This window comes from Theobroma cacao, chromosome 1 (genome assembly GCF_000208745.1).
Source record: "Theobroma cacao cultivar B97-61/B2 chromosome 1, Criollo_cocoa_genome_V2, whole genome shotgun sequence".
NCBI classification, from domain to species: Eukaryota; Viridiplantae; Streptophyta; class Magnoliopsida; order Malvales; family Malvaceae; genus Theobroma; species Theobroma cacao.
The window spans coordinates 7,717,208-7,741,492 of NC_030850.1; the positions used below are offsets into that span (position 1 = coordinate 7,717,208).

Consider the following 24,285-nt stretch of genomic DNA (forward strand, 5'->3'; position numbering starts at 1 on the left):
CAACTTTATCATTTTATATAAATTCATTATTTTTTCTAAAAAATTTAAATTAATAAAATATCCAACACTTTTTTTAAAATATTTTACATGCTTGATATGAGAGTAAAATAACTTATTTTTCTTTTATGGCAAAGTCATTATCCCTTTTTTGAAAAATTAAACTAATAAAATAGATAACACTCTTCTCAAAATTTCCTACGCGCCGGATGTAAGGTTAAAACAACTGATGTACCATGCATTGTCATATCAATACGCAGAACAGTTCAAGGACAAACTGAGAAAGCGTTTGGAAGAAGAATTTCCTGATGAAAACTTGAAGCAGCTTTGCCATGAGATGACTTTGGAGTGTAAAAAATCCCACAACATAGAAAACTACTCACATGGAGCAGTTCCTGACATCTGTGACTTTAGTCCAGAATGAGAAAAATCACCTAACCCCAAAATATTAACAAAATTTCTGTATTTTCCAAGATAAAATAAATTCATTATTTGTGACAAATTCAAGAATCCTTCCTCGGCAATGTTTGAATGCCCTCAAATTTTTTTCTCCAAGAAGAAAAAAAAAATACAGCATTTTGCTATCGCTATCAAAGGGCAACTCTAAACTACAGCAGTAGTAATGCTACTTATCTACTCTATTGTGAAATGAGCCTAATGCCAAGAGCAGAAACACAACTGACCAACAAAGAAGCATCTAAAATCAGCTGATTCCCTAGAATTATACAAACAAATTTGCACTTTACATCGCCTCACATCTCCAAGTTGTAAACTTCCAGTTAAGACAAGAAAAGTCAGAGGGGACGTCCACAGCTTGGGGGGGCAGCCAGTTCGTACTTCGCCGTATCTGGGTGTCCAATAGCCCGCTTATGAGATTTGCGAGATTCCTTTTCCGGTTTCAAGGATAATTTCTTCACTCTGTTCTCCAATTCCCGCTGCTGCTGCTTCGTTTGCTCTTTCAACATTGGGATTGTCATTTTCTCAATCTCCTCTTGTTTAGAAATATCCATGCTAGAACCTTTCAGTGATATGCTGGAAATCTCCAGAGGTGCAGCAAGGTGCTCATCCATGGTTTCTGTACAGGAAATCATCCTACAAGGCAATGCCAAAACATGACTACTAGGCTCAGAAGTCTGCTTCTCTTGCACAGCCTGCAATTGAGAGATTGAACTAGCTTCCCCTCGAACACCAACCTCCAGTTTCTGTGCAGGCTTCTTTCTCCTGTCCTTCTCTCTGACCTTAACAATAAATATGCCCAAACATTTAAAACCATAGCTAAGAAAAGCAAAAATAGTTTTCAGCTTCAGATCAAAAGAAATGTTTATGAACTACATTTTATGTTACTAACAAGTAAGAAGCCTCAAATCTGCCAGTATAAGCAACTGTTGGAACTGAAAATGCTGCAAATCAAATCATAAATAGACCGCAGCATCATGATTCTCATAGGTTACATAAACTCTCTGCAAGATCTTAATTATACACTTCAATGGCATACTGTGCAGTGATGCATTGTTGTCCAATATCAATGTACAACAAAATATTCCAACATAAGGTCTGTTGGCTATATCAGGGCTACAGATTCAGAGCACTAAATATTGCATACTGAAGTCCATCACATGCATGTGCTTCACAAAGTTCCATGGTCATTACTGCAATAATTTTGGAAATTTATTTATAGGTATTTGATGCATCACTTAAACAAATAATATTTGTACTGAATTGACTCAATAGAGTATTAGGGGCATCTTGAGCAGATACTGATAAATAGAAATCAATATAACGGACTATTCAAAGCAGTTCTTGTACAGAAAGAAGAGGAAACAAGAGAGAAATCCTTTTCACTTTTGTTTTTTATGGTTCAATGGAGACAAGAGAGAAACTTGGAATAGATCCTCAGTCGTCAGAAAGATTTGGTTCTTTAGTTTTTTAAATTTGAGTCAGATGGTAGAACCAGCATTAAATCATTTCATAAATTCTAAATTGAAACTTCCACACAGGATGACACATTAGATGTTGCAGGTCCTAAAAATGCATCAAATATGTTTCTATGGTGCTGCTTCTCCATATCAGAATGCAGCCCTTGCCATAGGCAACAGTAACAAAGGAAAACATGCAACTAATGATTTGTCTAATATATAACCTTTTAAGAAACTAAGAAACATTTAAATACATACTAAATTCAGAATAAATGAAGAAAAATACATGAAATGTTTATGTTGGCCCACTTCACTCCTGCACAAGCAGGCGCTGCCTGATGACTAGCAACTATTGATTAAAGCTCAAGTGCAGAATTGAGTCCATTATTATTCAAAATTATTCAAAATTTTAGTTAAACAGTCCCTATGTCCTTTATATTCACAATAAAGAAATTTGAAACCATTAACATAAACGCCCTTTAACAATATAAGTACCTACAACAGAAGTCCTGACTTAGTGACCAAAAACAAGTCTGGTATGAGCCATAACCTGCCCCAATATATCCCTTCATTGAAACCTCCATTTGTTAACAAATGGATAAGGATGATCATATTACTAATGATTCTCCTATTGATAATACAAGGCAAACCTGGATGAGGGAAGATGCACGGCTGTTGCTGCAGATTCGAAATTCCATTAATAGTGAGATTATTAGCCTGATTAATCATTGTGAGTTTGTTAAAGAGTTGATGGATTATTTAGATTTTTTATATTCTGGTAAAGGGAATATCTCTCGTATTTATGAGGTATGTAAAGCATTTTATCGTGCAGAGAAACAAGATAGGTCTCTCACAACCTATTTTATGGATTTTAAAAGAATTTATGAGGAGCTTAATGTTCTGTTGCCTTTTAGTCCTGATGTGAAGGTTCAGCAGGCTCAACGGAAGCAAATGGCGGTTATGAGTTTTCTTGCAGGTCTCCCTCCAGAGCTTGAGACTGTCAAATCTCAGATTTTTTCTGGTTCCAAGATCTCCTCTCTATATGACACCTTTACAAGAGTACTTCGTACAGAAAGCTCTAGCTCACGTTGGCTCAAACTAATAACAGTGCTCTTGTAAGTTGTCAGAATAATAGAAGTGGTAACAGAGGAGGGGGAACGGGCAATCGTAACCAAGATGTTGATAGTCGTAGTCAAGCGTCAGGAGGAATTGTGTGCTATTATTGTCATGAGCCGGGCCATACAAAGCGTTTTGGTAAGAAACTCCAAAATAAGTCTCAGTGAGGTCAATCAGCAAATGTTGTAGGTGTTAATACTTCATCTTCTAATAAGACTATTCTAGTTTCTGCAGATGAATTTGCTCAATTTTCTCAGTACCAAGAATCATTAAAATCCATTACTTCTCCTATCACGGCTATCGCTGAGTCAGGTAACTCCACTACATGTCTTATTTCCTCATCATCCAAATGGGTCATTGATTCTGATGCCTCAAATCATATGACAGGTAATTCGAATCTATTTTCCATTTTCCAATCACATACAACCTCTTCTAATGTTACTTTAGCCGATGGATCAACCTCTTGTGTTCTTGGTTCTGGAACTATTAATCCAACTTCATCAATTTCATTGTCCAATGTCTTAAATCTACCTAAGTTTTCGTTTAATCTAATCTTTCTTAGTAAACTCACTCGTGCCTTGAATTGTTGTATCTCATTCTTTCCCGATTTTTGTCTATTTCAAGATCTTACAACGAAGCGGATTATTGGTAGACGTCATGAGTCTGGAGGACTCTACTACCTTGACACACAGGTGCCGAGATCCCTTGCCTGTTCAAGTGTATTGACCCCCTTTGAGGTGCATTGTCGGTTGGGACATCCTTCTCTATCTTCCTTAAAAAAATTACGTCCTCAATTTCAAAATGTATCTTTGTTGGATTGTGAGTCATGTCAGTTTGACAAATATCATCGTCTCCCTTCAGTGTCTAGATTCAATAAACGGGCTATGTCCACTTTTGAGTTAATCCATTCTGATGTTTGGGGTTCTTGTCCTATTGTGTCTAAATCTGGTTGTAAATACTTTGTTACTTTTGTTGATGACTATTCTTGTGTCACTTGGCTATACTTAATGAAAAATCATTCTTGAGTTATTCTCTATTTTTTGTGCCTTTTGTGCTGAAATAAAAACACAATTTAATGTTTCTGTGCGCACATAGCGAAGTGATAATGCCAAAGAATATTTTTTCAATAAATTTCAGTCTTTTATGATTCAGAATGGCATTCTCTATCAATCTTCTTGTATTGATACACCCTCTCAAAATGGACTTGCCAAGAGAAAAAATAGACATCTCCTTGAGGTAGCCCGAGCACTTCTTTTTCAGATGAAAGTTCCTCAACAGTTTTGGGCTCATGCTATCTCCACAGCTTGTTTTCTAATTAATCAGATGCCTTCCTCTGTCCTTCACGATGATATTCCCTATACTGTTCTCTTTCCTTCCAAGTCTTTGTTTTCTATTGAACCTAGGATATTTGGTAGTACATGTTTTGTTCGTGATGTTCATCTCCATATCACCAAATTAGATCCAAAGTCTCTCAAGTGTGTTTTCCTTGGGTATTCTCGTCTTCAAAAAGGTTACAGATGTTATTCTCTTACTCTTAACCGATATCTTGTCTCCGCAAATGTCACTTTCCTTGAAAATACTCCTTTCTTTTTCTCATCTTCTAGTTATGATAGTCAGGGGGAGGAAGATGATCTACTAGTTTATACTGTAACCCATCTTGTCAGTACCATAGATATTCTTGCACCTGATCCTGCACCTACTTGGCCACCTATTGTCTATGTCTATTCCAGACGACCAGAGGCTCAAACCACATGCCTTTTACCAATCCCTTCACCGTCAGATCTAGTCTCCAGTGATCATGACCCTAGTCTTCATCTCCCTATTGCTCTTCGCAAAGGTTAACGTCAGTGTACTTATCCTATTTCATCCTTTGTTTCTTATTATCACTTGTCTTTTTCTTCTAGTTCGTTTGTTGCATCCTTAGATTCTATTTCAATTCCTAAAACTGTTCATGAAGCCTTGTCCCATCCTGGCTAGCGTGCTGCTATGGTAGAGGAGATGGTGGCTTTAGATGGCAATGGTACTTGGGATTTGGTAGATTTGCCTGCTGGGAAGAAAGCTATTGGGTGCAAATGGGTGTTTGCTGTAAAGGTAAATTTTGATGGATCAGTGGCTCGCCTTAAAGCCCGTCTTGTTGCTAAAGGGTATGCCCAGACTTATGGTGTTGATTATTCTGATACTTTCTCTCCAGTAGCTAAACTTACCACTGTTCGTTTATTCATCTCTATGGCGGCTACTTATGATTGGCCTTTACATCAATTAGATATCAAGAATGCTTTTTTACATGGTGACCTCCAAGAGGAAGTGTATATGGAGCAACCACCTAGGTTTGTTGCTCAAGGGGAGTATGGGTAAGTTTGTCATCTTTGAAAATCCTTGTATGGCCTGAAACAAGCCCTCGTGCTTGGTTTGGCAAATTCAGTGAGGCAGTTCGAGAGTTTGGGATGAAGAAGAGTAAGTGTGATCACTCAGTGTTTTATAAACAGTCTAAGGCAGGCATAATCTTACTAGTAGTGTATGTTGATGATATTGTCATTACTAGGAGTGACACTGTAAGTATTTCATCTCTCAAATCCTTTCTTCATCCCCAGTTTCAAACAAAAGATTTGGGGTTGTTGAAGTATTTTTTGGGTGTTGAGGTGACAAGGAGTAAGAAAGGTACATTCTTGTCTCAAAGAAAATATATTCTTGACTTATTGACTGAGACAGAAAAATTGGGTGCAAAGTCGTGTAATGCACTAATGACTCCTAATTTGCAACTTACAAAAGATGGTGAATTGTTTGAAGACCCTGAAAAGTATAGAAGGCTGGTTGGAAAATTGAATTATCTTACAGTGACTCTTCCTGATATTGCATACTCTGTTAATGTTGTAAGTCAGTTTATGTCTACTCCAACAATTAACCATTGGAAAGCTTTGGAACAAATCCTATGTTATTTGAAGGAGGCTTCAGGATGTGGTCTATTTTATGGAAATCATGGACACACTAATATTGAATGTTTTCCAGATGCAGATTGGGCAGGTTCCAAGAGCGATAGGAGATCCACTACAGGATATTGTGTTTTTGTTGGAGGAAATCTGGTCTCATGGAAAAGTAAGAAGCAGAATGTAGTATCTTGGTCTAGTGCAGAATCAGAATACAGAGCTATGGCACAAACTGTGTGTGAGGTAGTATGGATGTATCAGCTATTAAGTGAAGTTGGTCTTAAGTCTTCTTTGCCGGAAAAGTTGTGGTGTGATAATCAAGCTGCGCTCCATATTGCCTCCAATCCCGTGTTTCATGAACGAACTAAGCATATTGAAATTGATTGTCATTTTGTTCGTGAAAAGATTCAACAGAAGTTCATCTCTACAGGATATGTTAAAATTGAAGACCAACTAAAAGATATCTTCACAAAAGCGTTGAATAGACCTCGATTTGATTATAATCGTAGCAAGCTCGGCATGATTAACATCTATGCTACAACTTGAAGGGGAGTGTTATAGAATAGGAATGTGTAAATATTCTTTTATTAATAAACGTAATTATAGGAATTAGAAATCATCATAATTATAGGGATTGGGAACCACCATAATTATAGGGATTTTATTTTCTTTGTTTTCTTTATTCTTTTTCTATTTTAGAGATGTTTAGGCTGTATATATAGATGATGTATTATGAATAAAATATGCTGAGTTTTCTCTTCCTAAATAACAGTTTTGAACTAAATAAACTAAATCAATGCGTGTGATCATCATCTCCTCTTTTAAATATCTAATGATACCATATTTTAAAGCAGGATTAAACCAAAGATTTATATTAAGCTATAACTACAAGACACGTGCATACCTTATCATTATCACACAATGCCCTTCTGCGTTCCTTTGCCCTACGAATTGCAGTTTTAATCCCATGGTTGTCCATGATTCCATTTGGCCACAGTTCTGAAAGCTGGATGGCATCCATATGGAGTATCAATAAAACCATCCAATAAAGGAAAACAATGCAATTATATAAAGGTCCAGCTAGGTAGGTTGCCAAAAATTACAACAAAAATACTTAAATTCCTGTCTAAAGAGCAAGCATGAGAAAAAGGCCAAACTTATTGATGTGGCCAATTATCTGCTACCCCCTGAATTATGAGGTCAATCTTAAGTTATGGCCAAATAACTAACTGAAGCAATATTCCCCCTAACATATAGGGCATTTCAAAATCCCCATCACAATACTAAATTTGATATAATGTTGATGAAAACTTCCATTAACTGCTTACGTAACTGGTAATCAACAAATGGGCAGGTGGACCCTTGAAAGAGATAAAGAAATGACTCATTACCTATCTAATTATAGCTGGAGCAAGAAAATGTAATTAACTTTTATCAGAATTTTCAGATGCAATTTAACAGACCTTAAAAATCCACCAAAATCAAGAGGCACATTGCTTCAATTCAAAGTTCATATGCACACATTGCAATTACACCCATATTTCAAGATATAAAAGTATTATTGATCCCCTTCAATGTGATGAAGCAGGCAGGGACAAACGTACAATATTATATTAATGATGAAATGAAGCAGGCAGAAACAAACAAATTAAAATTACTAGTCAAAGTCAGTAGAACCAAATGAGTTGAAGACACACTCATGAAATCTAAACTTGAAGAATCTCCAAGCCTTCGATCAGAAAATTTTACACAAGGATATCTTAATGACATATGATGATACATGCAAAAAATTCATTACCGACATCAAGAAACAAAAGATAATATTAAACTTTGTTAAAATGAAGTTACAGAAAAAAAAAAAAGTTATTTGATAATAACTTTTATAAAAAAAGTTAAAATCATAATATATATATATATATATATACATATTTTTAAATATGAACAGTTTTTTAACATTACATCAATCTTTCTTAACTTAAGAAGCACTAGGCCTCAAACTTTCAATCCTGGCTTCCCTCCTTGTGCACATGCATGTGTATGCCACACATATAAATTCCTTCTGTTTGCCTCTAATGGTCTGCCCTCTTAACTCTTTTGATTCTTCTACATCTTTTACATTTTTTTTCATGCATGGTGCCTTTCCATACTTTTAGGATATACATCACACTCCTCATACTGCAAAGATAGTCATGCACCTTAAATACAGCTTTGCTTGATATGATGTTTTCTGGGATAATTCATAGTTCTTCAGATTGGCAACTATATCTAACCATCTAACTACTTGGTTGTCACCATGGTGTAAGTATCAAACTACAATGTTGTCATCCATTATCCTAACCCCTATTCTGTCAGTAGTTACAAATTTGGCAGATCAAGGGAACTAAAGTATTTAAACTGAAGAAGAGAATAAAGTGAAAGAATGACACCTAAGCCACAAGCATTGAGAGTTGAGACCAATGCTTCACACATTAGGTCATAATTGTTAATGCTACACTTCATGCTTACATTTCAGCACCATGAAAAGCTAAGGTGCAAAAGACAAGCAAATAACTTGGAACAAGCAACCAAAAGAAAATGCATAGGCACAATGAGTACCTCAACATATAACTTTCTGATTTGTGGACCTTTGTCTTCATCCATCCCCTAGAATTTTAATAATGTAAAGAACTTAGTAAAGTAATAAAACTATTTAATATTGCAGAGAACATGAATAGTTGGTTGACAAAAGCACCTGAACATATAAGTCATAGAGATCACAAATTTTATCCTCCATGGCATTATCCATGCTGTATTGTTCTTTAAGGACTACTTGTTCTTCAGAATTAAGCACTTCCTGATAATCATCAGTTGCTACATCTCTTTGCTTAGATGCCTGGAAAGTTATGCATGTTCATAAAGCAAAGAACTAACACATGTTTTCATCACTTGCCACTGAATTTGCAAATATACCAAATAATCTATTGCATCCTAAAAATGCCTTTCATAACATAAGAAAACACATTATTCTCACAGCACAATAGGAGGTTTTTAGTCTACATTTTGCTAAGTGCTGCTTCTTGAGAGAAATAATGTTGTATGATGATGTTGATAGAAGTGATAATAACCATATTTGTCATTATGGTTGATATTGAGTATCAATGATGATAACAAAAGGGTGTAAAATTATTGAAACACCAATATGATCCAAGGCATCAAAGAGAGGACTGCTTAAAGCACAGCTTGGTTAAAACTAATAACCTATACAGTTAGAAAAGACAAACATATTTGATCTGAACCATATTAGAACCTAGGACTCCAAAGCATCTAAACCTATAAGGCATTGCTCAAAGTGATTTTAGAGGAAACCTGCAATTTGATCATTTCAGTGACCTCCATTTTAATCTGTCGAAATCTATCAGCTTTTTCTCGCTTAGCTGAGAGTCCCAGTAAAACCATCTCTCTTAAGTTCCTCTGCATCCAAACAATTGATTGGGGCAGGGTTAAAGAAGAAAATTAATATCTGAGAACATAATTAACAACATAAAGCACTTAAAAAAGTGAGTGAAAATGCAACCATCTTAACTATCGGAGAGGAAGAAAGAGAAAGAATGCAACTATCCAGAAAACTTTGAAATCAATCACCAATAACAGTACTTAAACTTGAAATTCAGAAGCAATCCTAATTGCATTCATCTTTGGCCAAAATCAGAATTTATTTCCAAATTTTAGCGTGTCAAAGGTACAGAAATGTTACGGCAAGGAATAAAGTCAAATTAAAAAAGAGGGATCCATAACTTCTAAGCTTAAAGGCTAGTTATTTATAAAACTTCTTTCAAAAAAGGTCCTTAAAAGTCAACACCTTACAAATATTCCGTATTAAAGATAACACTTCTATGTCACATTTCAATATTTGTCCCAAGAATATCATATGCTATTCTAATCTCAATCATAATTACTACTAGTACTACTGCTAGTACTTTCTTTTTTCACTTAATTTATAATAACCAAAGGCACAAGGTGCACTAAAAGTGCTAAGACCATATTATAGTAGAAAGCACAAGATGCAAAAGGAAAAAAAAAAAAAAAAAAGAAAAGGGTTCTCACCAGGAAGCAAGTACAAATTCTTAAAAGATTAATAAATGGGCATGAAAAACGAATTATATTTACTGTACCTGAAAACTTGTACTATACAATTTCTTTAATCAGCTAAAAAAGGTTGACACTTATAAGGATCAAGCATTAGTAAAAGGCATCATAAAACTCTAGCTGTAAGTTCCCTCCACTTCTATCACCAATAAAAAGTTATACACAGACAACATTACACTTTCCTTGTTCTTGACAAAGACACATGCATGTATCATCCTTCTTTGTTGAATAAAACACTCATAAAAAGATCAGAAAATTAAAGAAAACAAAAAAGAACCTAAGGCACATGATTAAGAATACAAGTTGCAAGCACTGACACGATGACCAGCAATTTTTGAAAAGTTTAGATACAAACACAACAAGATACAATAATTATAATTTGATATATGCATATATAACAAACACAAAACTTTCAAAAATATATATATATAACAAACACAAAACCTTTTCCAACTATTATGGGGGATAACCTACATGGATCATAATGCAATATTATTCCACATAAAACCATATCCTCAATAAAGTAAGTAAAAATTGAGGTCTTTTCAATTTTTATGATTTTCATCTGAGTCCTCTTTGGTCTCACTTTCCTTTTCTTACATGGATATTCTATATATAATCACACTTTTCATGGGAGCTTTATGAGTCTCTACTCTATGTACCCAAACCACCTTAAACATGTTTCCCTCCTTTTGTCTTGAGTGGCTAAGACCTACACTTTTCCCAAATGCACTCAGTTACAATCTTATCTTTCCTTGTATACCCACACATCCAACATCACATTTTCATCTTAACCACGCTCATTCTCTGCTTATGTTGATACTTAGGTGTTGTTTGATAAAATTAATTAATTAGTCAAACACTGAAAAATTCAGTGCCAAATTTTCAAGCTCTGGTTGGTAACTGAAAAATAACTTACTGAAAGAAAATTTTTTTCTATGTAAAATATTTTACTGGAAAATCTAATATTTTCTATTGTCGGGATAAACTGTCAAGTATTTTCTGTTGTTTGGATCATCATGTAATATTCTCCATCATGACCCATCTTCAACAATTTTCTATCATAACACCATAAAAATCACATTCATCAATTATGCAAGACATCCAAAACTTTTTTTCAACATTAAAAAATTATATATAAATAATATTTAACTCTTTTTATTTATTTATTCTCATCATACTGTTATACTGGTTAGTTTGTTATGTTATCATACTGTTATACTGGTTAGTTTGTTATATTTATTCTCAAGAACCATCTTAGCCCAACACCCAGTCTCATACAACATTGCTAATCTTATCGCCAACTTCTAAGTTTTTACCTAAGTTTCAAGGGAGTTTTGCTGTCACACAAAACTAGCAATACACTTCTACATTTTATCCACCCTGCTTGGTTCCTTTGAGTGAGATCTGTATTAATATCTCCATATATTTGAATAATTGAGCCAAGATGCAGATATTGCTCATTTTGCAATAAATCCACCATTTCTACTACTATCTGGATGAAATTTACACTAAAAGAACACTCTTTTTATTGACTGAGCCCAGAACCCCTAGGTTCCAAAAGTTTATCTCCCTGATCACGTTTTGCAGTAACTCTTTCTTCGTCTTCATCCACTAGCACTATATCATCAGCAAAAACATAGACAAAGGTACAACACTTGAAAATGCCCACTAAGTTCATTCATCACTAAGGCAAAAAGATAAGGGCTCAAAGCTGATACTCAGTGGAAATTTGGGAAACATTGAGTCATACCTTTGTGAGATCTCACACAAATGACTACTCCATGCATGTCCATAATATAAGAATTACAGACTCTTTTTGTTTCAAGATTTCTTTAGGGATTCTCCAATAAGTCTGCTCTAAATCATACGCAAATCTATCAATTTGATATGAGATCTATATTAAACCCCTCAAAAGAGAAACATGTATTTTTTATTATTATATAAGGATTACAGACTCTTTCCGTTCCAAGATTTCTTTAGAGATTCTCCAATAAGTTTGCTCTAAATCATAAGCAAATCTATCAATTTAATATGAGATCTATATTAAACCCTCAAAAGAGAAATAGATGTATGTATGTATGCATGCATGCATGCATGTATGTATGTTTGTATTATTATTACTAAACATAACTTCTTTATGCAATTATCTTATCATGCACATATGAAGTAATTGGGTTGACTATACATCAAATTAAAGCAGCTCAAAAGCTTTATTGGCTCAAAAATTGTAGCCCAATAAGATCTAAACTTTCCAAACAAAAGCCCAACTATAGAAAAGAACCAACTAAGGCATGACTTTTTTGTGACTTTAGCCTTTCAAGGCAAACACTTAATGACAAAAAGCAAGCTGTCTCAATAAAGGCATCTAGTCTAGAGGAGTTTGATTTTACTAGATTGCATTGCACCTTAGCACAAAGGCACATAGCTTGAATTCACAGTTAAATTGGAAAGATTTGCTCATATATAGAATAAATAAATAGTGTGACACAATAAGAACATTTTAAAGAAAAGAACTAATAAATAATAATGCAAGTGCACAGACACAGCAATATCGAAATACCAGTATATAGAAAATAGGTAAATAATCCATCCAATAAAAAAAAGAAAGAAAATAGGTATATGCATACACATAATCAAGCACATATGCTCTCAAGGCATTCCTAAAGTGTTACTTTTTGCATTTTGAAGCAATTTGCTCCTGGGCATATTCCAGCTCTATGTGACTGAGTGCATACCTTCAGTGTTCTCAACTGCACCGAATGCCCAAGAATGTTCATAAGCCTGTTGATTAACTCCTCTGATATTCTCCCTTGGCTTGATTGCTGCAATTATCATGGAAATGGCTTAGAAACTAATCATAACTTTTAAATGAAACTAAAGATCTACAAGTGCCCAACCCCCACCCCCCCTTAAGAAAAAAAAAGGAATTACTCAAACAATACAGATAATATATAAATTTCTTACTGCTAGTCTGGCAACTTTAGCAAGCTTCTGCTTCACTTCACGAGGCAACCTTCTTTTGATAGCAGCAGCTGAAGCATCCACATCCTGAACGTCCATAGTTGCAAGTCTCGCTGTCAAGAATATTGGACAGACACCAGCCGGTTATATAGCACATATATGAAAATTCTTTGTAGCAAGAAATTAAATATCCTAAAGTATCGACATAACTCACATTCTGCAACAACTTTCTCCAACTCTCTGATGGCCCTTTCAAGCATTGTTCCTTTTGGCCTCAAATTAGAGACATCCTTTGAATGCACAGAGAGACTTTTCTGGCAATTTTGGATATAAGATCACCTTAATTAGTCTAAGCATTCAAATCATTATACAGCCATCAAACTGCAAAGATGAAAAACACATTTACCAGGATAAGAAGTCACATTTACATGCCTTTATGTGTTAGAGAGATCATAGACAAGAGGAGCTTAGCTAGGGCCCTGCCCACCCCCCATTAATGTTTTGAAGTTAGTTTGTAGGCATTGTTTCTCACCACAATTAAGGAAGAAAAATTAATTTTGGCCCCTGCAAGACTTTACAATGTGCCCCCTTCTTGCAAAAAAGTCTAACACTACGTGCTTAACAATTTTTAAACTCGGAAAGTCTTCCATCCATGGGTTCTACCAATGTTTGTGACAATTTTAATTAAAACATTATTAGTTTGTTTGTGTAGGAATCTTTTCGATGCAAGAGTTCATACACACTAACTTTTGACTCCTTAATTAAATAGCCAATACTTTGATGTCTTGTTCTTGTTTACAATTAACAACTAGAAGGATTGAAGAAACTGTAAAACACTGAACAGCCAAGATCTGATACAAATCAATTTTTAGCTGCTCCAACTTAAAAAGTTACCTTTTCCCCCATTAGTAATTAAAAGAAAGAAGACGAACATCTATCATGCATGAGTAATTTTTCCCTAATTATAACTTTTTTATTTCTTTTTCCATGAGTCATGTATCTTAGGTCATGCCAATTTACTTTAGTCACGTATCAGAACCATTCAACGTCATGGATGTTTCCATTTGATGTCTGCTAGCAAAACAAAATGACAAATACCATAATGTATGATCTGATTAGAGATATGCCCCAAAAGTTGAGGATAAACTTTGGTTGTTTGAGCTTATCATCAAAAGAAACCACAAAAAATTATCTACATTTCTAAGAGTGTAAGTTAATCTTCTTGCGATCTACACAGACTAAAATTGGTAGCTGCTCATAGTCAACTGAACTACTATTGAGTCCCAATTAAGTTTGAGTTTGCTAAGATTTTATTGAGCAGCTAACAAGCCCACTCAAGTAGCTGACTTTTAATAATCTATTTCATACTCAATCTATAATTTTACATGCTGATGGAGGTTTTATTCCAAACTTGTGCTTTAACTTGATCCAGCTAAATTTTCAGTCAATATTCATTGAGTCAAGCTGAGATCAAGTATCTCCTGCAGTCAAGTACGAGTATAGAAAATAGAACTCAATCAAGTCAAGTTCTAAGCACCAAGCTCATTATGTCAACTCAATCAAGCATGATTTCCCCACAATGTAGTACTGCTGGCAAATTCAAATTTATTAAGCAAAAGTTGAGCACCAGTACCTCCTCCAGTTGCATCAACTCTCAAAGCAATGCCATAACCATCCAGTATCATAGACCATGGCAGGATATAAACAAATCATCTTTACAAAAAGTATTTCAGCTAATCATGGAATGAGTTTAAAGGACTCTAACCTAAAAATATAGCTAAATGTATAATAATTTAAGTATGAACTATAAATATGAACAGTTAATAAAAAACAGAAACACCTCACACAAGGAATGGCCTCAAAATTGAATTACTCATGATGGCTCATTATGACAAACTGACAATTGGCAATACAAAAAAAGTCCACATATATTCTTCTTGAAAGTTGGAGATAGAATTGCTTACCTCTGGTTGCACAGGATAAACAGGAAGATTAAGATCCGGAAGTTCACCACAAGATCCCCTCGTCTCCCTCTGCTCTACTTTGGTGGGAATTCCCACCTCATCAATATCAGTCATCAATTTTCTCACTGGTGACTCAAGTTGTTTACAAGAATGTTTTTCCAGATGCTTCTGATGTGTTGCTCCAGAGTTTGAATTATTTCCAATATCCCTAGAGTGGATGGCTACACTCCTACACTTACCAGCATCCTTTAAATTTAGAGGAGATATAGAAGCATCATTATTTGAGATTCCTGTGTATGAAGAATTCTCAGATGCAGTTCCAATGTCAGCAGGTTTCTTAATAGAAGATCTTACAGGAGAACTCAACAGGTTATGCAATTTCTGGTCCTGTTCACTATTAGCAGCTAAGTTCTGCAAGAAAGCAGAAGATTGCTCTTCAGGTAATGCATCTGTTGCAGCAAAATTTAGCCTCCCCAGTTCCACTTTTGCATGTTTACTGGGTACATAATCATCAACTTTCTCTCCTTGAGCTTTGGCCATATTTTTACTTCGTTTTCTTGATTGTTGAGCCACTGACAATTCAGGTTTGTTGCTGGACCAAAACAATAAATCATTAAAAAGGTGTCAAATCCACAATCGATTTAACACTCACAGTATAACTGAAAAAACTAAAGTTATGATTTTAATAGCTCATGGTTTAATTGAAAAAATTAAAGTTATGCTCTTCATAAGCAATGGTAAATTAATTAACTCCAATGCCCACCTCCACCCCCCTGGTACTCTCATTCTCCTTCTACCTACAGTGGTAACAATCCTTAGTTTTCTTTGACTGTAAAATATTACTCCTAAAAAGATCAAAATGTATTCGGTGACTAAGACCTAAGCATATAACAAATGGCAACAACAACAACAAATTCATGGAAATATGTTGTTACAGCTTTGTCCAACAGCTTAAGCATTAAAGTATCTTCTCTAGTAAGTATTGGAAACAAGGTTTTGAGAAGGAAGGTCCATGGAAACTTCGAGTTTAAGACTCCCCCACATGAATAGAGATATACACTTCAAGTTCTTAAAAGTAATTGTTAACAAGATATTCATTTAAAACAATACATTTTATAGAATGACATCTCCCTTATATTGGGTACCAAGTGGGCATGTGAGTCAGTTGCATCTTCCTAGGGAATATTTAAATTGTTGGTTTTTACCTAGCTCCATAAAATGCTAAGGCACCTTTCCATTCCATGGCCTTGGCTCCTAATTCTAAGTCTAGACATTTAAATTTTGACATGAGAGCATCCACATTGAAGAAAACAGCACAGAGAATTTGGAATTCCATGCTTCAAATCAAGCCATTCGGATGCAGGATTGGGCTTAAATTCAATCTCAAAACTGTACCAATCTAAAGGCCAAAAAATCCAAGCCCTACATACTTGGAAAGCTTGATAAGTCTAGTTTCTAAATCATCAAACCATTCATGAGTTGGAGTTTCCTTGGGGTTATGACTGTTTAACCAAAATAGGCTGCTTAAGGCAGAATTCAGCTTTTTAGGTGTCTTTTTCCATTTCTAATGCCTAGAACGAGTTCTACTTGGCTATTTTGTAACATTTATATTTTGATCATCACCCATTCCTGAAGGGTTGTTGCATAGCTGGTATTTATTTTCCATTCATTGTGCTGAAAATTCAGACTTGAGTGCGAGAAAAATTCAAAGCTCTGTGCTTTAGAGAGGAAACTCTTTTTTTTGGTGTGAATTCCTTAGAGGAGTGAGTTTATTTGGTTTCTATATCTAGGGTGGGCTGATCTCTTGAGCAGTGTGATTTCTTTCGTTTTGCATGCAACCCGGTATCCAAAATAGGCAGGGCCACCACCAGTCTAATTCATCACTGTCCTCATCAGGTACTTCATCAGTGTCCGTTTTATCAATCCCATCTTCAACCTCCTTTTGCTTTAATTATTTTTCCATATTCAGGATCAACTAGCACTTAAAGAAGATTTTATTCCTAGTTAGAATAGGACAAAAGAGTTCTTTCAAGCAAAAGGGCATTGAGCAGTAGATAAAATGAAGTGTCCAGTTACAACCTTGAAAAGCCTTATTTCCCAGAAAGTAATGAAATCTGCAATCTTCACTTCTTAGACATAGGTTCCCCAAATATGAAAACGGGTTTTGTTTACTGTATTGTGAGACCTAAATTGTTGAATACCAGAATGATGATCAAAGAGCTGATCTCTGAGTTTTGCTGTCCGCTAAACAATAGAGAAACTAAAATACTTAGAGAAAGTTGGGAGTAGAGTGAATTAGGCCATAAACCATTAGTATATGACTAGGTCAATTCCACTTTGCATTTGGATTACCAAAAATTAAATACACTTCTCCTCCTAATATTCCTAGGCAGTGTTGCAGTAAAGACAAATTTATGAATATTTCAGTTACAAATTTATGAATATATAGTAATAGATTTTGCAAACCCAAACAGGTAGGTGCAATAAACTATTGAAGCCCGGAGTGGTAGGCAATGGAAAAAAAAGAATCCTCAATGCTGTTGTTTCGCACTTTTACAACTCATAAATCCCAGCTTACAAAGCCCTTCAACCCTTTCCATAGATGTGAAACTCCAAACAATCACACATTCATACGAAAAATGGCATATTTCCCCAAAAAAAAATTTTAAATTAGGATATTTGGCACAACCAACATAGTAAAAATAAAAAATCAGAAATCATTCCTTTAACTCCAATTCCATGATATTTTGATAGGCTGTGGAAGAACTTAGGCTTGCTTTAGACTTTAATGGGAGCATATTCTTGCACATGTTGTCAAATGTTAAATAACATAAAGAAGGAAACATTAACAGCCATTTTGTCTTGACATTACGAGACATAAACTTTGAATGGTGGAAACCAAAAGAAATGGCTTCTTAATTATGGCAAAGGAAACAAATAATACTAAGTATTCTCTTTGAAAGCATTTGGACTGATTAACAAAAAACTTTAATAAATGGTGTATCATTTATCAAATACACTTTGTTTAGAAAATCCCAAAAACTGTCATTTTTCTGCATCATCCCAACAGCCATGACACAAAAAGCATATAAAGAAGAACAATTTAAATAGGGGGGAAAAGACTCACATGCATTCCACAGAATTTACAAGTAACCCGTTCTGTTTAATTGTTGACTTGTCATCTTGAAGACACTCATCCTGCATAACAACAGACAAATGAACACTTTTAGTGATGATTTAACAACTTCTGATATCTTAAGAATAGATGAAAACCACCTGCAATGTAATGAAAAGTACAATTGCAAAGATATAATCAAACTAGCAAAAGCACAAACAAGAAATGGAAGCCCAATTGAATCATAAGAAACTGTTTGACCTACAATTAGCAGGATGAGCTGTTAAACTTTGGTACAAAGGCAAGGGCCAAAAGCCCACTAACAAAATCGATTAAGAAACAGAAATAAATGCATCTGACTTTGATAAGGTTACTTCTTTATCCTCAATAATTACTAACTTTATTGTCTTTAATTGTAATTTATAAAAGAACAAGGGATATAAAAGCAAAATTAAGAATAAATCATGTCTATTTGAAGGGCAAAAAAATTGGGACTTCCAAAAAGGAAAAGATGGACAAGGAAATGAGATAGAGTTCTGACCCAGCAAATTTCCTTTTCTATATGATTTCAACAGAAAAATCTCATCCATACAGCTGATTATATCAACAATCTCAAATATTATGGGAAAGCATCTAGCTCTATAAATTCCGAAAAAACAGCAAATACTTCAATTAAAGTACTACTTCAAACAACTCGGTGAAATGTTAAGTTATATGAAAGTGGCAGGCAGTGTACCCTCTATTTTTTTCGTCTACAGTAAATCTTGATTCAACCAGAAACCATAGACATTGCAAATTAGACTTCAATCTCTGGGTTGTTTTCGAAATTTTTCTGAACACTGAACACACATACACCAAAAAAAGAAAAAAACTAATTGCTTTAATTCCTTAGCAAATGGAGTCACGATTAAAAAAGTATAAAAGAGAAGGAGACTTAGGCTTCATTTGGTTGGCGCTTTTTATATCTGCTTGTTTGCTTCAAAAAGCAAAAAAGCATGTTCGGATACAAAACTAAATAAAATTTTGATGGATTTTAAACAAAACATGTAATATTTTTAGATGACTAAATACATGATTCTACTTCCATATAGATTTATTATGTTATAATTAGTGTTATATTTTAATTATTTATCCATTTTAAATCAATTATGAAATTGCTTTTTACCTATTGCTTTTTCTTTATAGCACTTCTTTAAAAAGAAAAAGGCAAATAGCAAAAGTATCAACCAAACAGAACCAAAATTCTTTTAACTCCTTTAAGAGACTATATTGGAAAGTAAATCGATCATAACAGAAACAGTCCAGGATAACAAATCAATCAAACAATAATAATAATAATAACAAAACAAAATACAAGATAACAGCCAATTCTCAGAGAGCTACAACCTTTGCAATTTTGAATTCATGTCCAAGATATTACGAGCTTAATAAAGGAATTAGATCCCCGATATATCTTTAAAAGTATATTTATTGCTTCATTTGGAACAAAACTTCAATGGGTACACAACAGCCAATGGTTACAACTTACACCAAGCAAAGAAAAGCAAATATTGTAAGTCAAAATAGACAGAAAGAAAGAAGACCTGACGGTATCAACATCCTTTCCTTAATCAAGCACCCCTCTGTTTGGCTAACAACCCAAAATAAAGAAAAAGACAAGCTTAAGAGACAACCTTGAATGCATCCATCTCTTCTTTCCTAATACATACACACACACACACTAAAAGCGTCCACCATCAATATGAGGGTTAGACATTGTCACTTCCTCCTCATCTTATATCCTACATAACATAAAGAAATCAACTTTCATTTGTTTGCTTCATTGCAACAAATGAAAAGGTGGTATAATGTTTACCTAATTGCTCCACAAATAATTACCCATAATTCAAGAAATTTTGTCAAAAATTCTACAATAACTCAAGGGAGCTTGAGTTTGAGGACAAATACAACAACTCAAAACATGGGCAAAAACCTGGAAAAAATAAAACCATTATAATCTTCAAAACACAGGATTTTTAAAAGAAAGCTGTAGACATGCTTAAGCCTCAGAGGCAGTAAAAATGAAATTCACATGATAAGCAAAGGTTATTATGGGTCAATAACTCGCATAAGTAAAAATTTTGGAAACTCAACGGAAAGCATATTAAAGCCCACAGCCGCCAATTATTTATTAAAAACAAGTATTTTTCTCAACTTAAAAGACTTCATATCTCTGCGCTTTTTGCATATTACACAGGGTTTAAGTTGGTGTTAGCAATATACAACTCTTTTTTTTACACTTGTTTCTAACTATGGTTATTAACAGAAGAATAAGTACACCACAAACATTTTGTGCACCTTTAGAAAGATCACTGTAAACCAAATTGGAAAAGTATCAGTATCTTCGTGAAAATTGACAAAACTAGCACAAGGTCAAATGGAAGTATAATGTTCGAAAGATAAAGTTTAACTTAAATGAAATTAAAATTTAACAGAGATCTTTACCAGACATTAACTCATGCATGTGCATCAAACAAAAAAAGAACATACTTATAGCACATAAAACAATTAATGTTAGTGCCAACCAAATACTGATAGAATATCTGACATTATAACTCTATCAAATGCAGAAATTGATGAGAAATAACCCCACATCCCCCATCACTTGTCACTCCATTCAACTCCAGTACAGTGATGGTAGGCTTGACTGGTTTATTCACCTACAAGCCTGCCGACACACTCACATATAAACAAAATAAACATGCATGAAAGTGTCTGGGTACACAGGTATACATGTACAATAGGAGGGAATGTTTATTAAACTTATGTATACGTTTAAATGTATATTTAAAAAAATTAAGAGATGATAAGCATTTTAGAAGTTTAACTTACTGATATCAGGCCACATACACAGGCTCTGATAACAATTACTCAAGGAGAAAATATTATCTTAGCTAAAACAAACATTTCCTTTCTTCTCTTCATAAACAATTTCTAATACAGCATTTTCAGACTAAGATCCTCATTCACCTTTGTTAATGGTAAGCATTCTAAAGCACCATGATTTAGTTATTTCAACTCCAACATCAACCTAGACACCAAGTTACCAAGCAATATTGAGATAATCAAGATAAAACGACCAACTGGCAAAAATGGGGTTATATCTTGACCAAATTGTCAAAGCATGTGGAGGGTAAATTAAATTAGAGATCAATTTCTTATCTTTAAGGGCTCCTAAAAGTGAATAATTGTAAGGAAAGTATAAAAAAACTACCAGATGAACCTAAGTGCCCAAATTCTAAGACCTTGTAGTCCGCTGGCACAATTAATAGTTATTTTTTGGACCAGTAAAAGTCCAAGGTTCACACCAGCCTTTGAGACTAACTCTCTTTGGCAGTCTAAAGCATGTGATAAAAGATCAAACTCAAGTCCCGGCTTGGCTTGTAATTTGTTGAACAATCCTTTCATCCCAAATCATCTAGACTGCAATTGTCTAGTTAAACTAGTAACAGACAACACCAAAGGGAAAAAAATAAGAGTTCAAATTTTAGAATGGGTGTTAAGAAGTCTACGCAATATAAAACATGTGAAGCTGTAGTTACTAGGTGACTTATACTGGAAGAAGTGGTCATTAAATCACTTGTCCAATCTCTTATGTGCATGAAACAAGTTTAAGGATATTGCTTGTTCCCTTATTTTATGTTCAAGGACCCAAGATCAAGTATTAATTAACACTTATTGCTTGTAATAGAAGCAGGCCTAAATATGAGATTGAGAAGATAGGATCATGCACTGACTGGAGCTTATCACGTACAATAGCTAAAAATGGATAACCTAGCCTGATCCTTTATGGTTTCCAAACACCCAACTTTACAAACATGATAAGAAAACAGAGACCAGTTATATTCCAATAAATATTCAGGCTAAAGGCAACTAAATTATTCTTTTCTACTTCAAAAAGCTAACCACAATGAATACAATATTAATCTGATTATGTTTAAAAATATGAGCTAATACGAGTACAGTGCCATTAACAAGGTAAAATATCCTAGGTGATATTTTCATAGGCATCTAAGCACAAGAAAACAAGTAATAAAATCTATCAACCTATTAGGTATAAATGTTTAGCATCTAGCCGGTAAATTGTGGACAATTAGGGATGTTTACATCTTTTTCTCTGACGCAGAAGCCAATACTTAGACCCAATGAGCTGCAATTAGTATTTACATCAGATTCCATTACTGAAACATAGAAATTTATATAGCTTCCTTTTATGAATGCCAAACAATAAGGAGTTTTATGAAATCCAAATTTTGATGGGCTTCAAAGTAGTTTCAATTTCGAAACAACCATAAATTTCCCAAAAACATGTTGCTCCAAGCATAGCCATATAGTTTATCCATAAAATGGAAATAAGCAGACCCAAAATTATTAAAATAGTATCACATAAATCGCAATTATAAATAAGACCCCATTAAAATATACAACAACAACACTATCAAAATTATTATTCGCATTCCACTCCAGAAATGTTAACTTTAATTAAAGAAAAAAAAAAACCGTCCCAAACTGCAACTCTAAAAAAAAAAAACATATAGAAGAAGAAGCAGGCAAATTAGAGAAATAGGTTTGGAGCAAAAATCCTGACCAGAGAATCCTCAGTCTTTCGGGTAGTCGAAGGAGGAGACGTGTTTTGAGCATCTTTGACCAGCCTCTTCCAAGAAACTATGGTGGTCTCGCCAGGCCTCAGCTCAATGTTGAATCTTTGCCTGCTAGCAAACAACCAGGATGGTGAAGCAGCCGAAACCCTCGAAGAGCTTTCCCCATCAACACCAATGCTTTTATCAGCCTCCTCCATAAGGGATCGACACTCGAATAATTCACGATTTCTATAGCTATAGCATTCGGGTTCAATTTAACGCCATCGATAATCAAAAGAAATTTGCTGTGATCTTTCGCGGGGAGGAGAAGGGTTTAAGCTGTTGTAGTCACGTGATTCAAAGAAATCCATTGAATATGATTTGAATATGCATTTCGCTGGTTTTGATTTTTGAATCGGTCCTCTCTTGCCTCTGTGTAATTGTGATGTCCTTTCCTTTTTGACGCTCCGTTTTCACCTTTCAGATTCAGTTACTTCCCATTTTAGCCGCGGACCGTGAGTTGAAGTTGCTTCACTTTAGGTCCTAATATTTTGTAATTAATAGGGTAAGTCCACCAGCGGTTTCTGACCTTTGCCTTTTTAAGTATTTATTTGGATTTTAAAACCAATACAACATGTCCGCACCGCACTGGACAATTTCTCATTTTTTTTATTCTCTTTTTTCTTTTATTTTTTTTTTCATTATTTTTTGGGGAAGTTGCCAGTGGATATCTTTTAATGAGATTCCCTGCAGTATCCGACGGTTTAGAGTACCTGTAGAGGTTTGAATACTAAAGTTGCTATTCATCAGAAATTGAGTAGGATTATTCATTATATCTAAATTTGATTCTAAATAATAATTTTTAATATTAAATTTTATTTTTATTTTTTTGTTTATAAATTTTTTATAATTAATACATTACTTATTAAAATTCATTAATTATTTTAAATATGATTTTACCTTTTAATTTTTTTATGAATTAACTTTTATTTATTAATTTAATTTTAATTAATAATATACATAAAATTTATTTTAATTAGATATTTAATGATATATTCTAGTTTAGATAACAATTTAAAAATTTAATCAGGTATTTTTTTTTTTTGAAAAATTAATCATATATTTATTTATTTGGTCTGGATATCTTATCAAATAATAAAATTTGGGTTGAAGTAGTTTGAAAATAAAAGATACCCTTATCTATTGACATGGGAAGGAAAGAAAGCAGAAAAAATATTATTATTTCTTAATTCGATAGAAAATAAAAGAAAATTGGATAAACTTGCACATTTTTTCTTCTTTGGAATTTATTCTTTTCAAAAGTGAGAGGAACAATTTTTTTTAACTTAAATTAATCATTTTATTTCTAATTTTATCTCTAACATCTTTCTTTTTCTCTATTTTCTATCTTTTATATTAAATTAAAAAACAAAAAAAATTTCTTCCTCTCCTTCATTTTTTTTTCTTTCTTTAAAATTTTCCCTTTAATAGATTCTTATTAGTTTGAATAATAATTCTAAATGTTAATTTTATTTCTTGGGGTTT

General features: G+C 33.9%; 1 protein-coding gene across 4 annotated transcripts; it reads right to left on the bottom strand.

The window, feature by feature from the left end:
* On the bottom strand, positions 446-23,261 carry LOC18611913. 4 transcript variants are annotated; one of them, XM_007048409.2, is made up of 11 exons: positions 22,749-23,260; positions 18,134-18,204; positions 15,007-15,598; positions 13,257-13,356; positions 13,046-13,155; positions 12,817-12,903; positions 9,299-9,403; positions 8,685-8,825; positions 8,549-8,596; positions 6,858-6,959; positions 446-1,230 (listed from the first exon to the last, which is right to left on the bottom strand). In XM_007048409.2, the coding sequence occupies exons 1-11, from the start codon at positions 22,956-22,958 to the stop codon at positions 1,168-1,170; spliced, it is 1,629 nt and encodes a 542-aa protein (XP_007048471.1). In that variant the 5' UTR covers positions 22,959-23,260; the 3' UTR covers positions 446-1,167. The 4 variants fall into 4 exon arrangements, with proteins under 4 accessions (XP_007048471.1, XP_007048469.1, XP_017985391.1 ...); XM_007048407.2 differs by having other exon boundaries at positions 446-1,235; positions 22,749-23,257; XM_018129911.1 differs by lacking the exon at positions 446-1,230 and adding an exon at positions 1,309-1,646 and having other exon boundaries at positions 22,749-23,261.

Bases quoted from the DNA above. Each gene is read 5' to 3' on its own strand.
- LOC18611913 (XM_007048407.2), bottom strand. From the start codon at position 22,958: ATGGAGGAGGCTGATAAAAGCATTGGTGTTGATGGGGAAAGCTCTTCG. The intron at 12,904-13,045 runs GTAAGAAATTTA...TGATAATTGCAG, and splicing joins CTAAAGTTGCCAGACTAGCA to CAATCAAGCCAAGGGAGAAT. The intron at 8,597-8,684 runs GTGCTTTTGTCA...TTAAAATTCTAG, and splicing joins TCTATGACTTATATGTTCAG to GGGATGGATGAAGACAAAGG.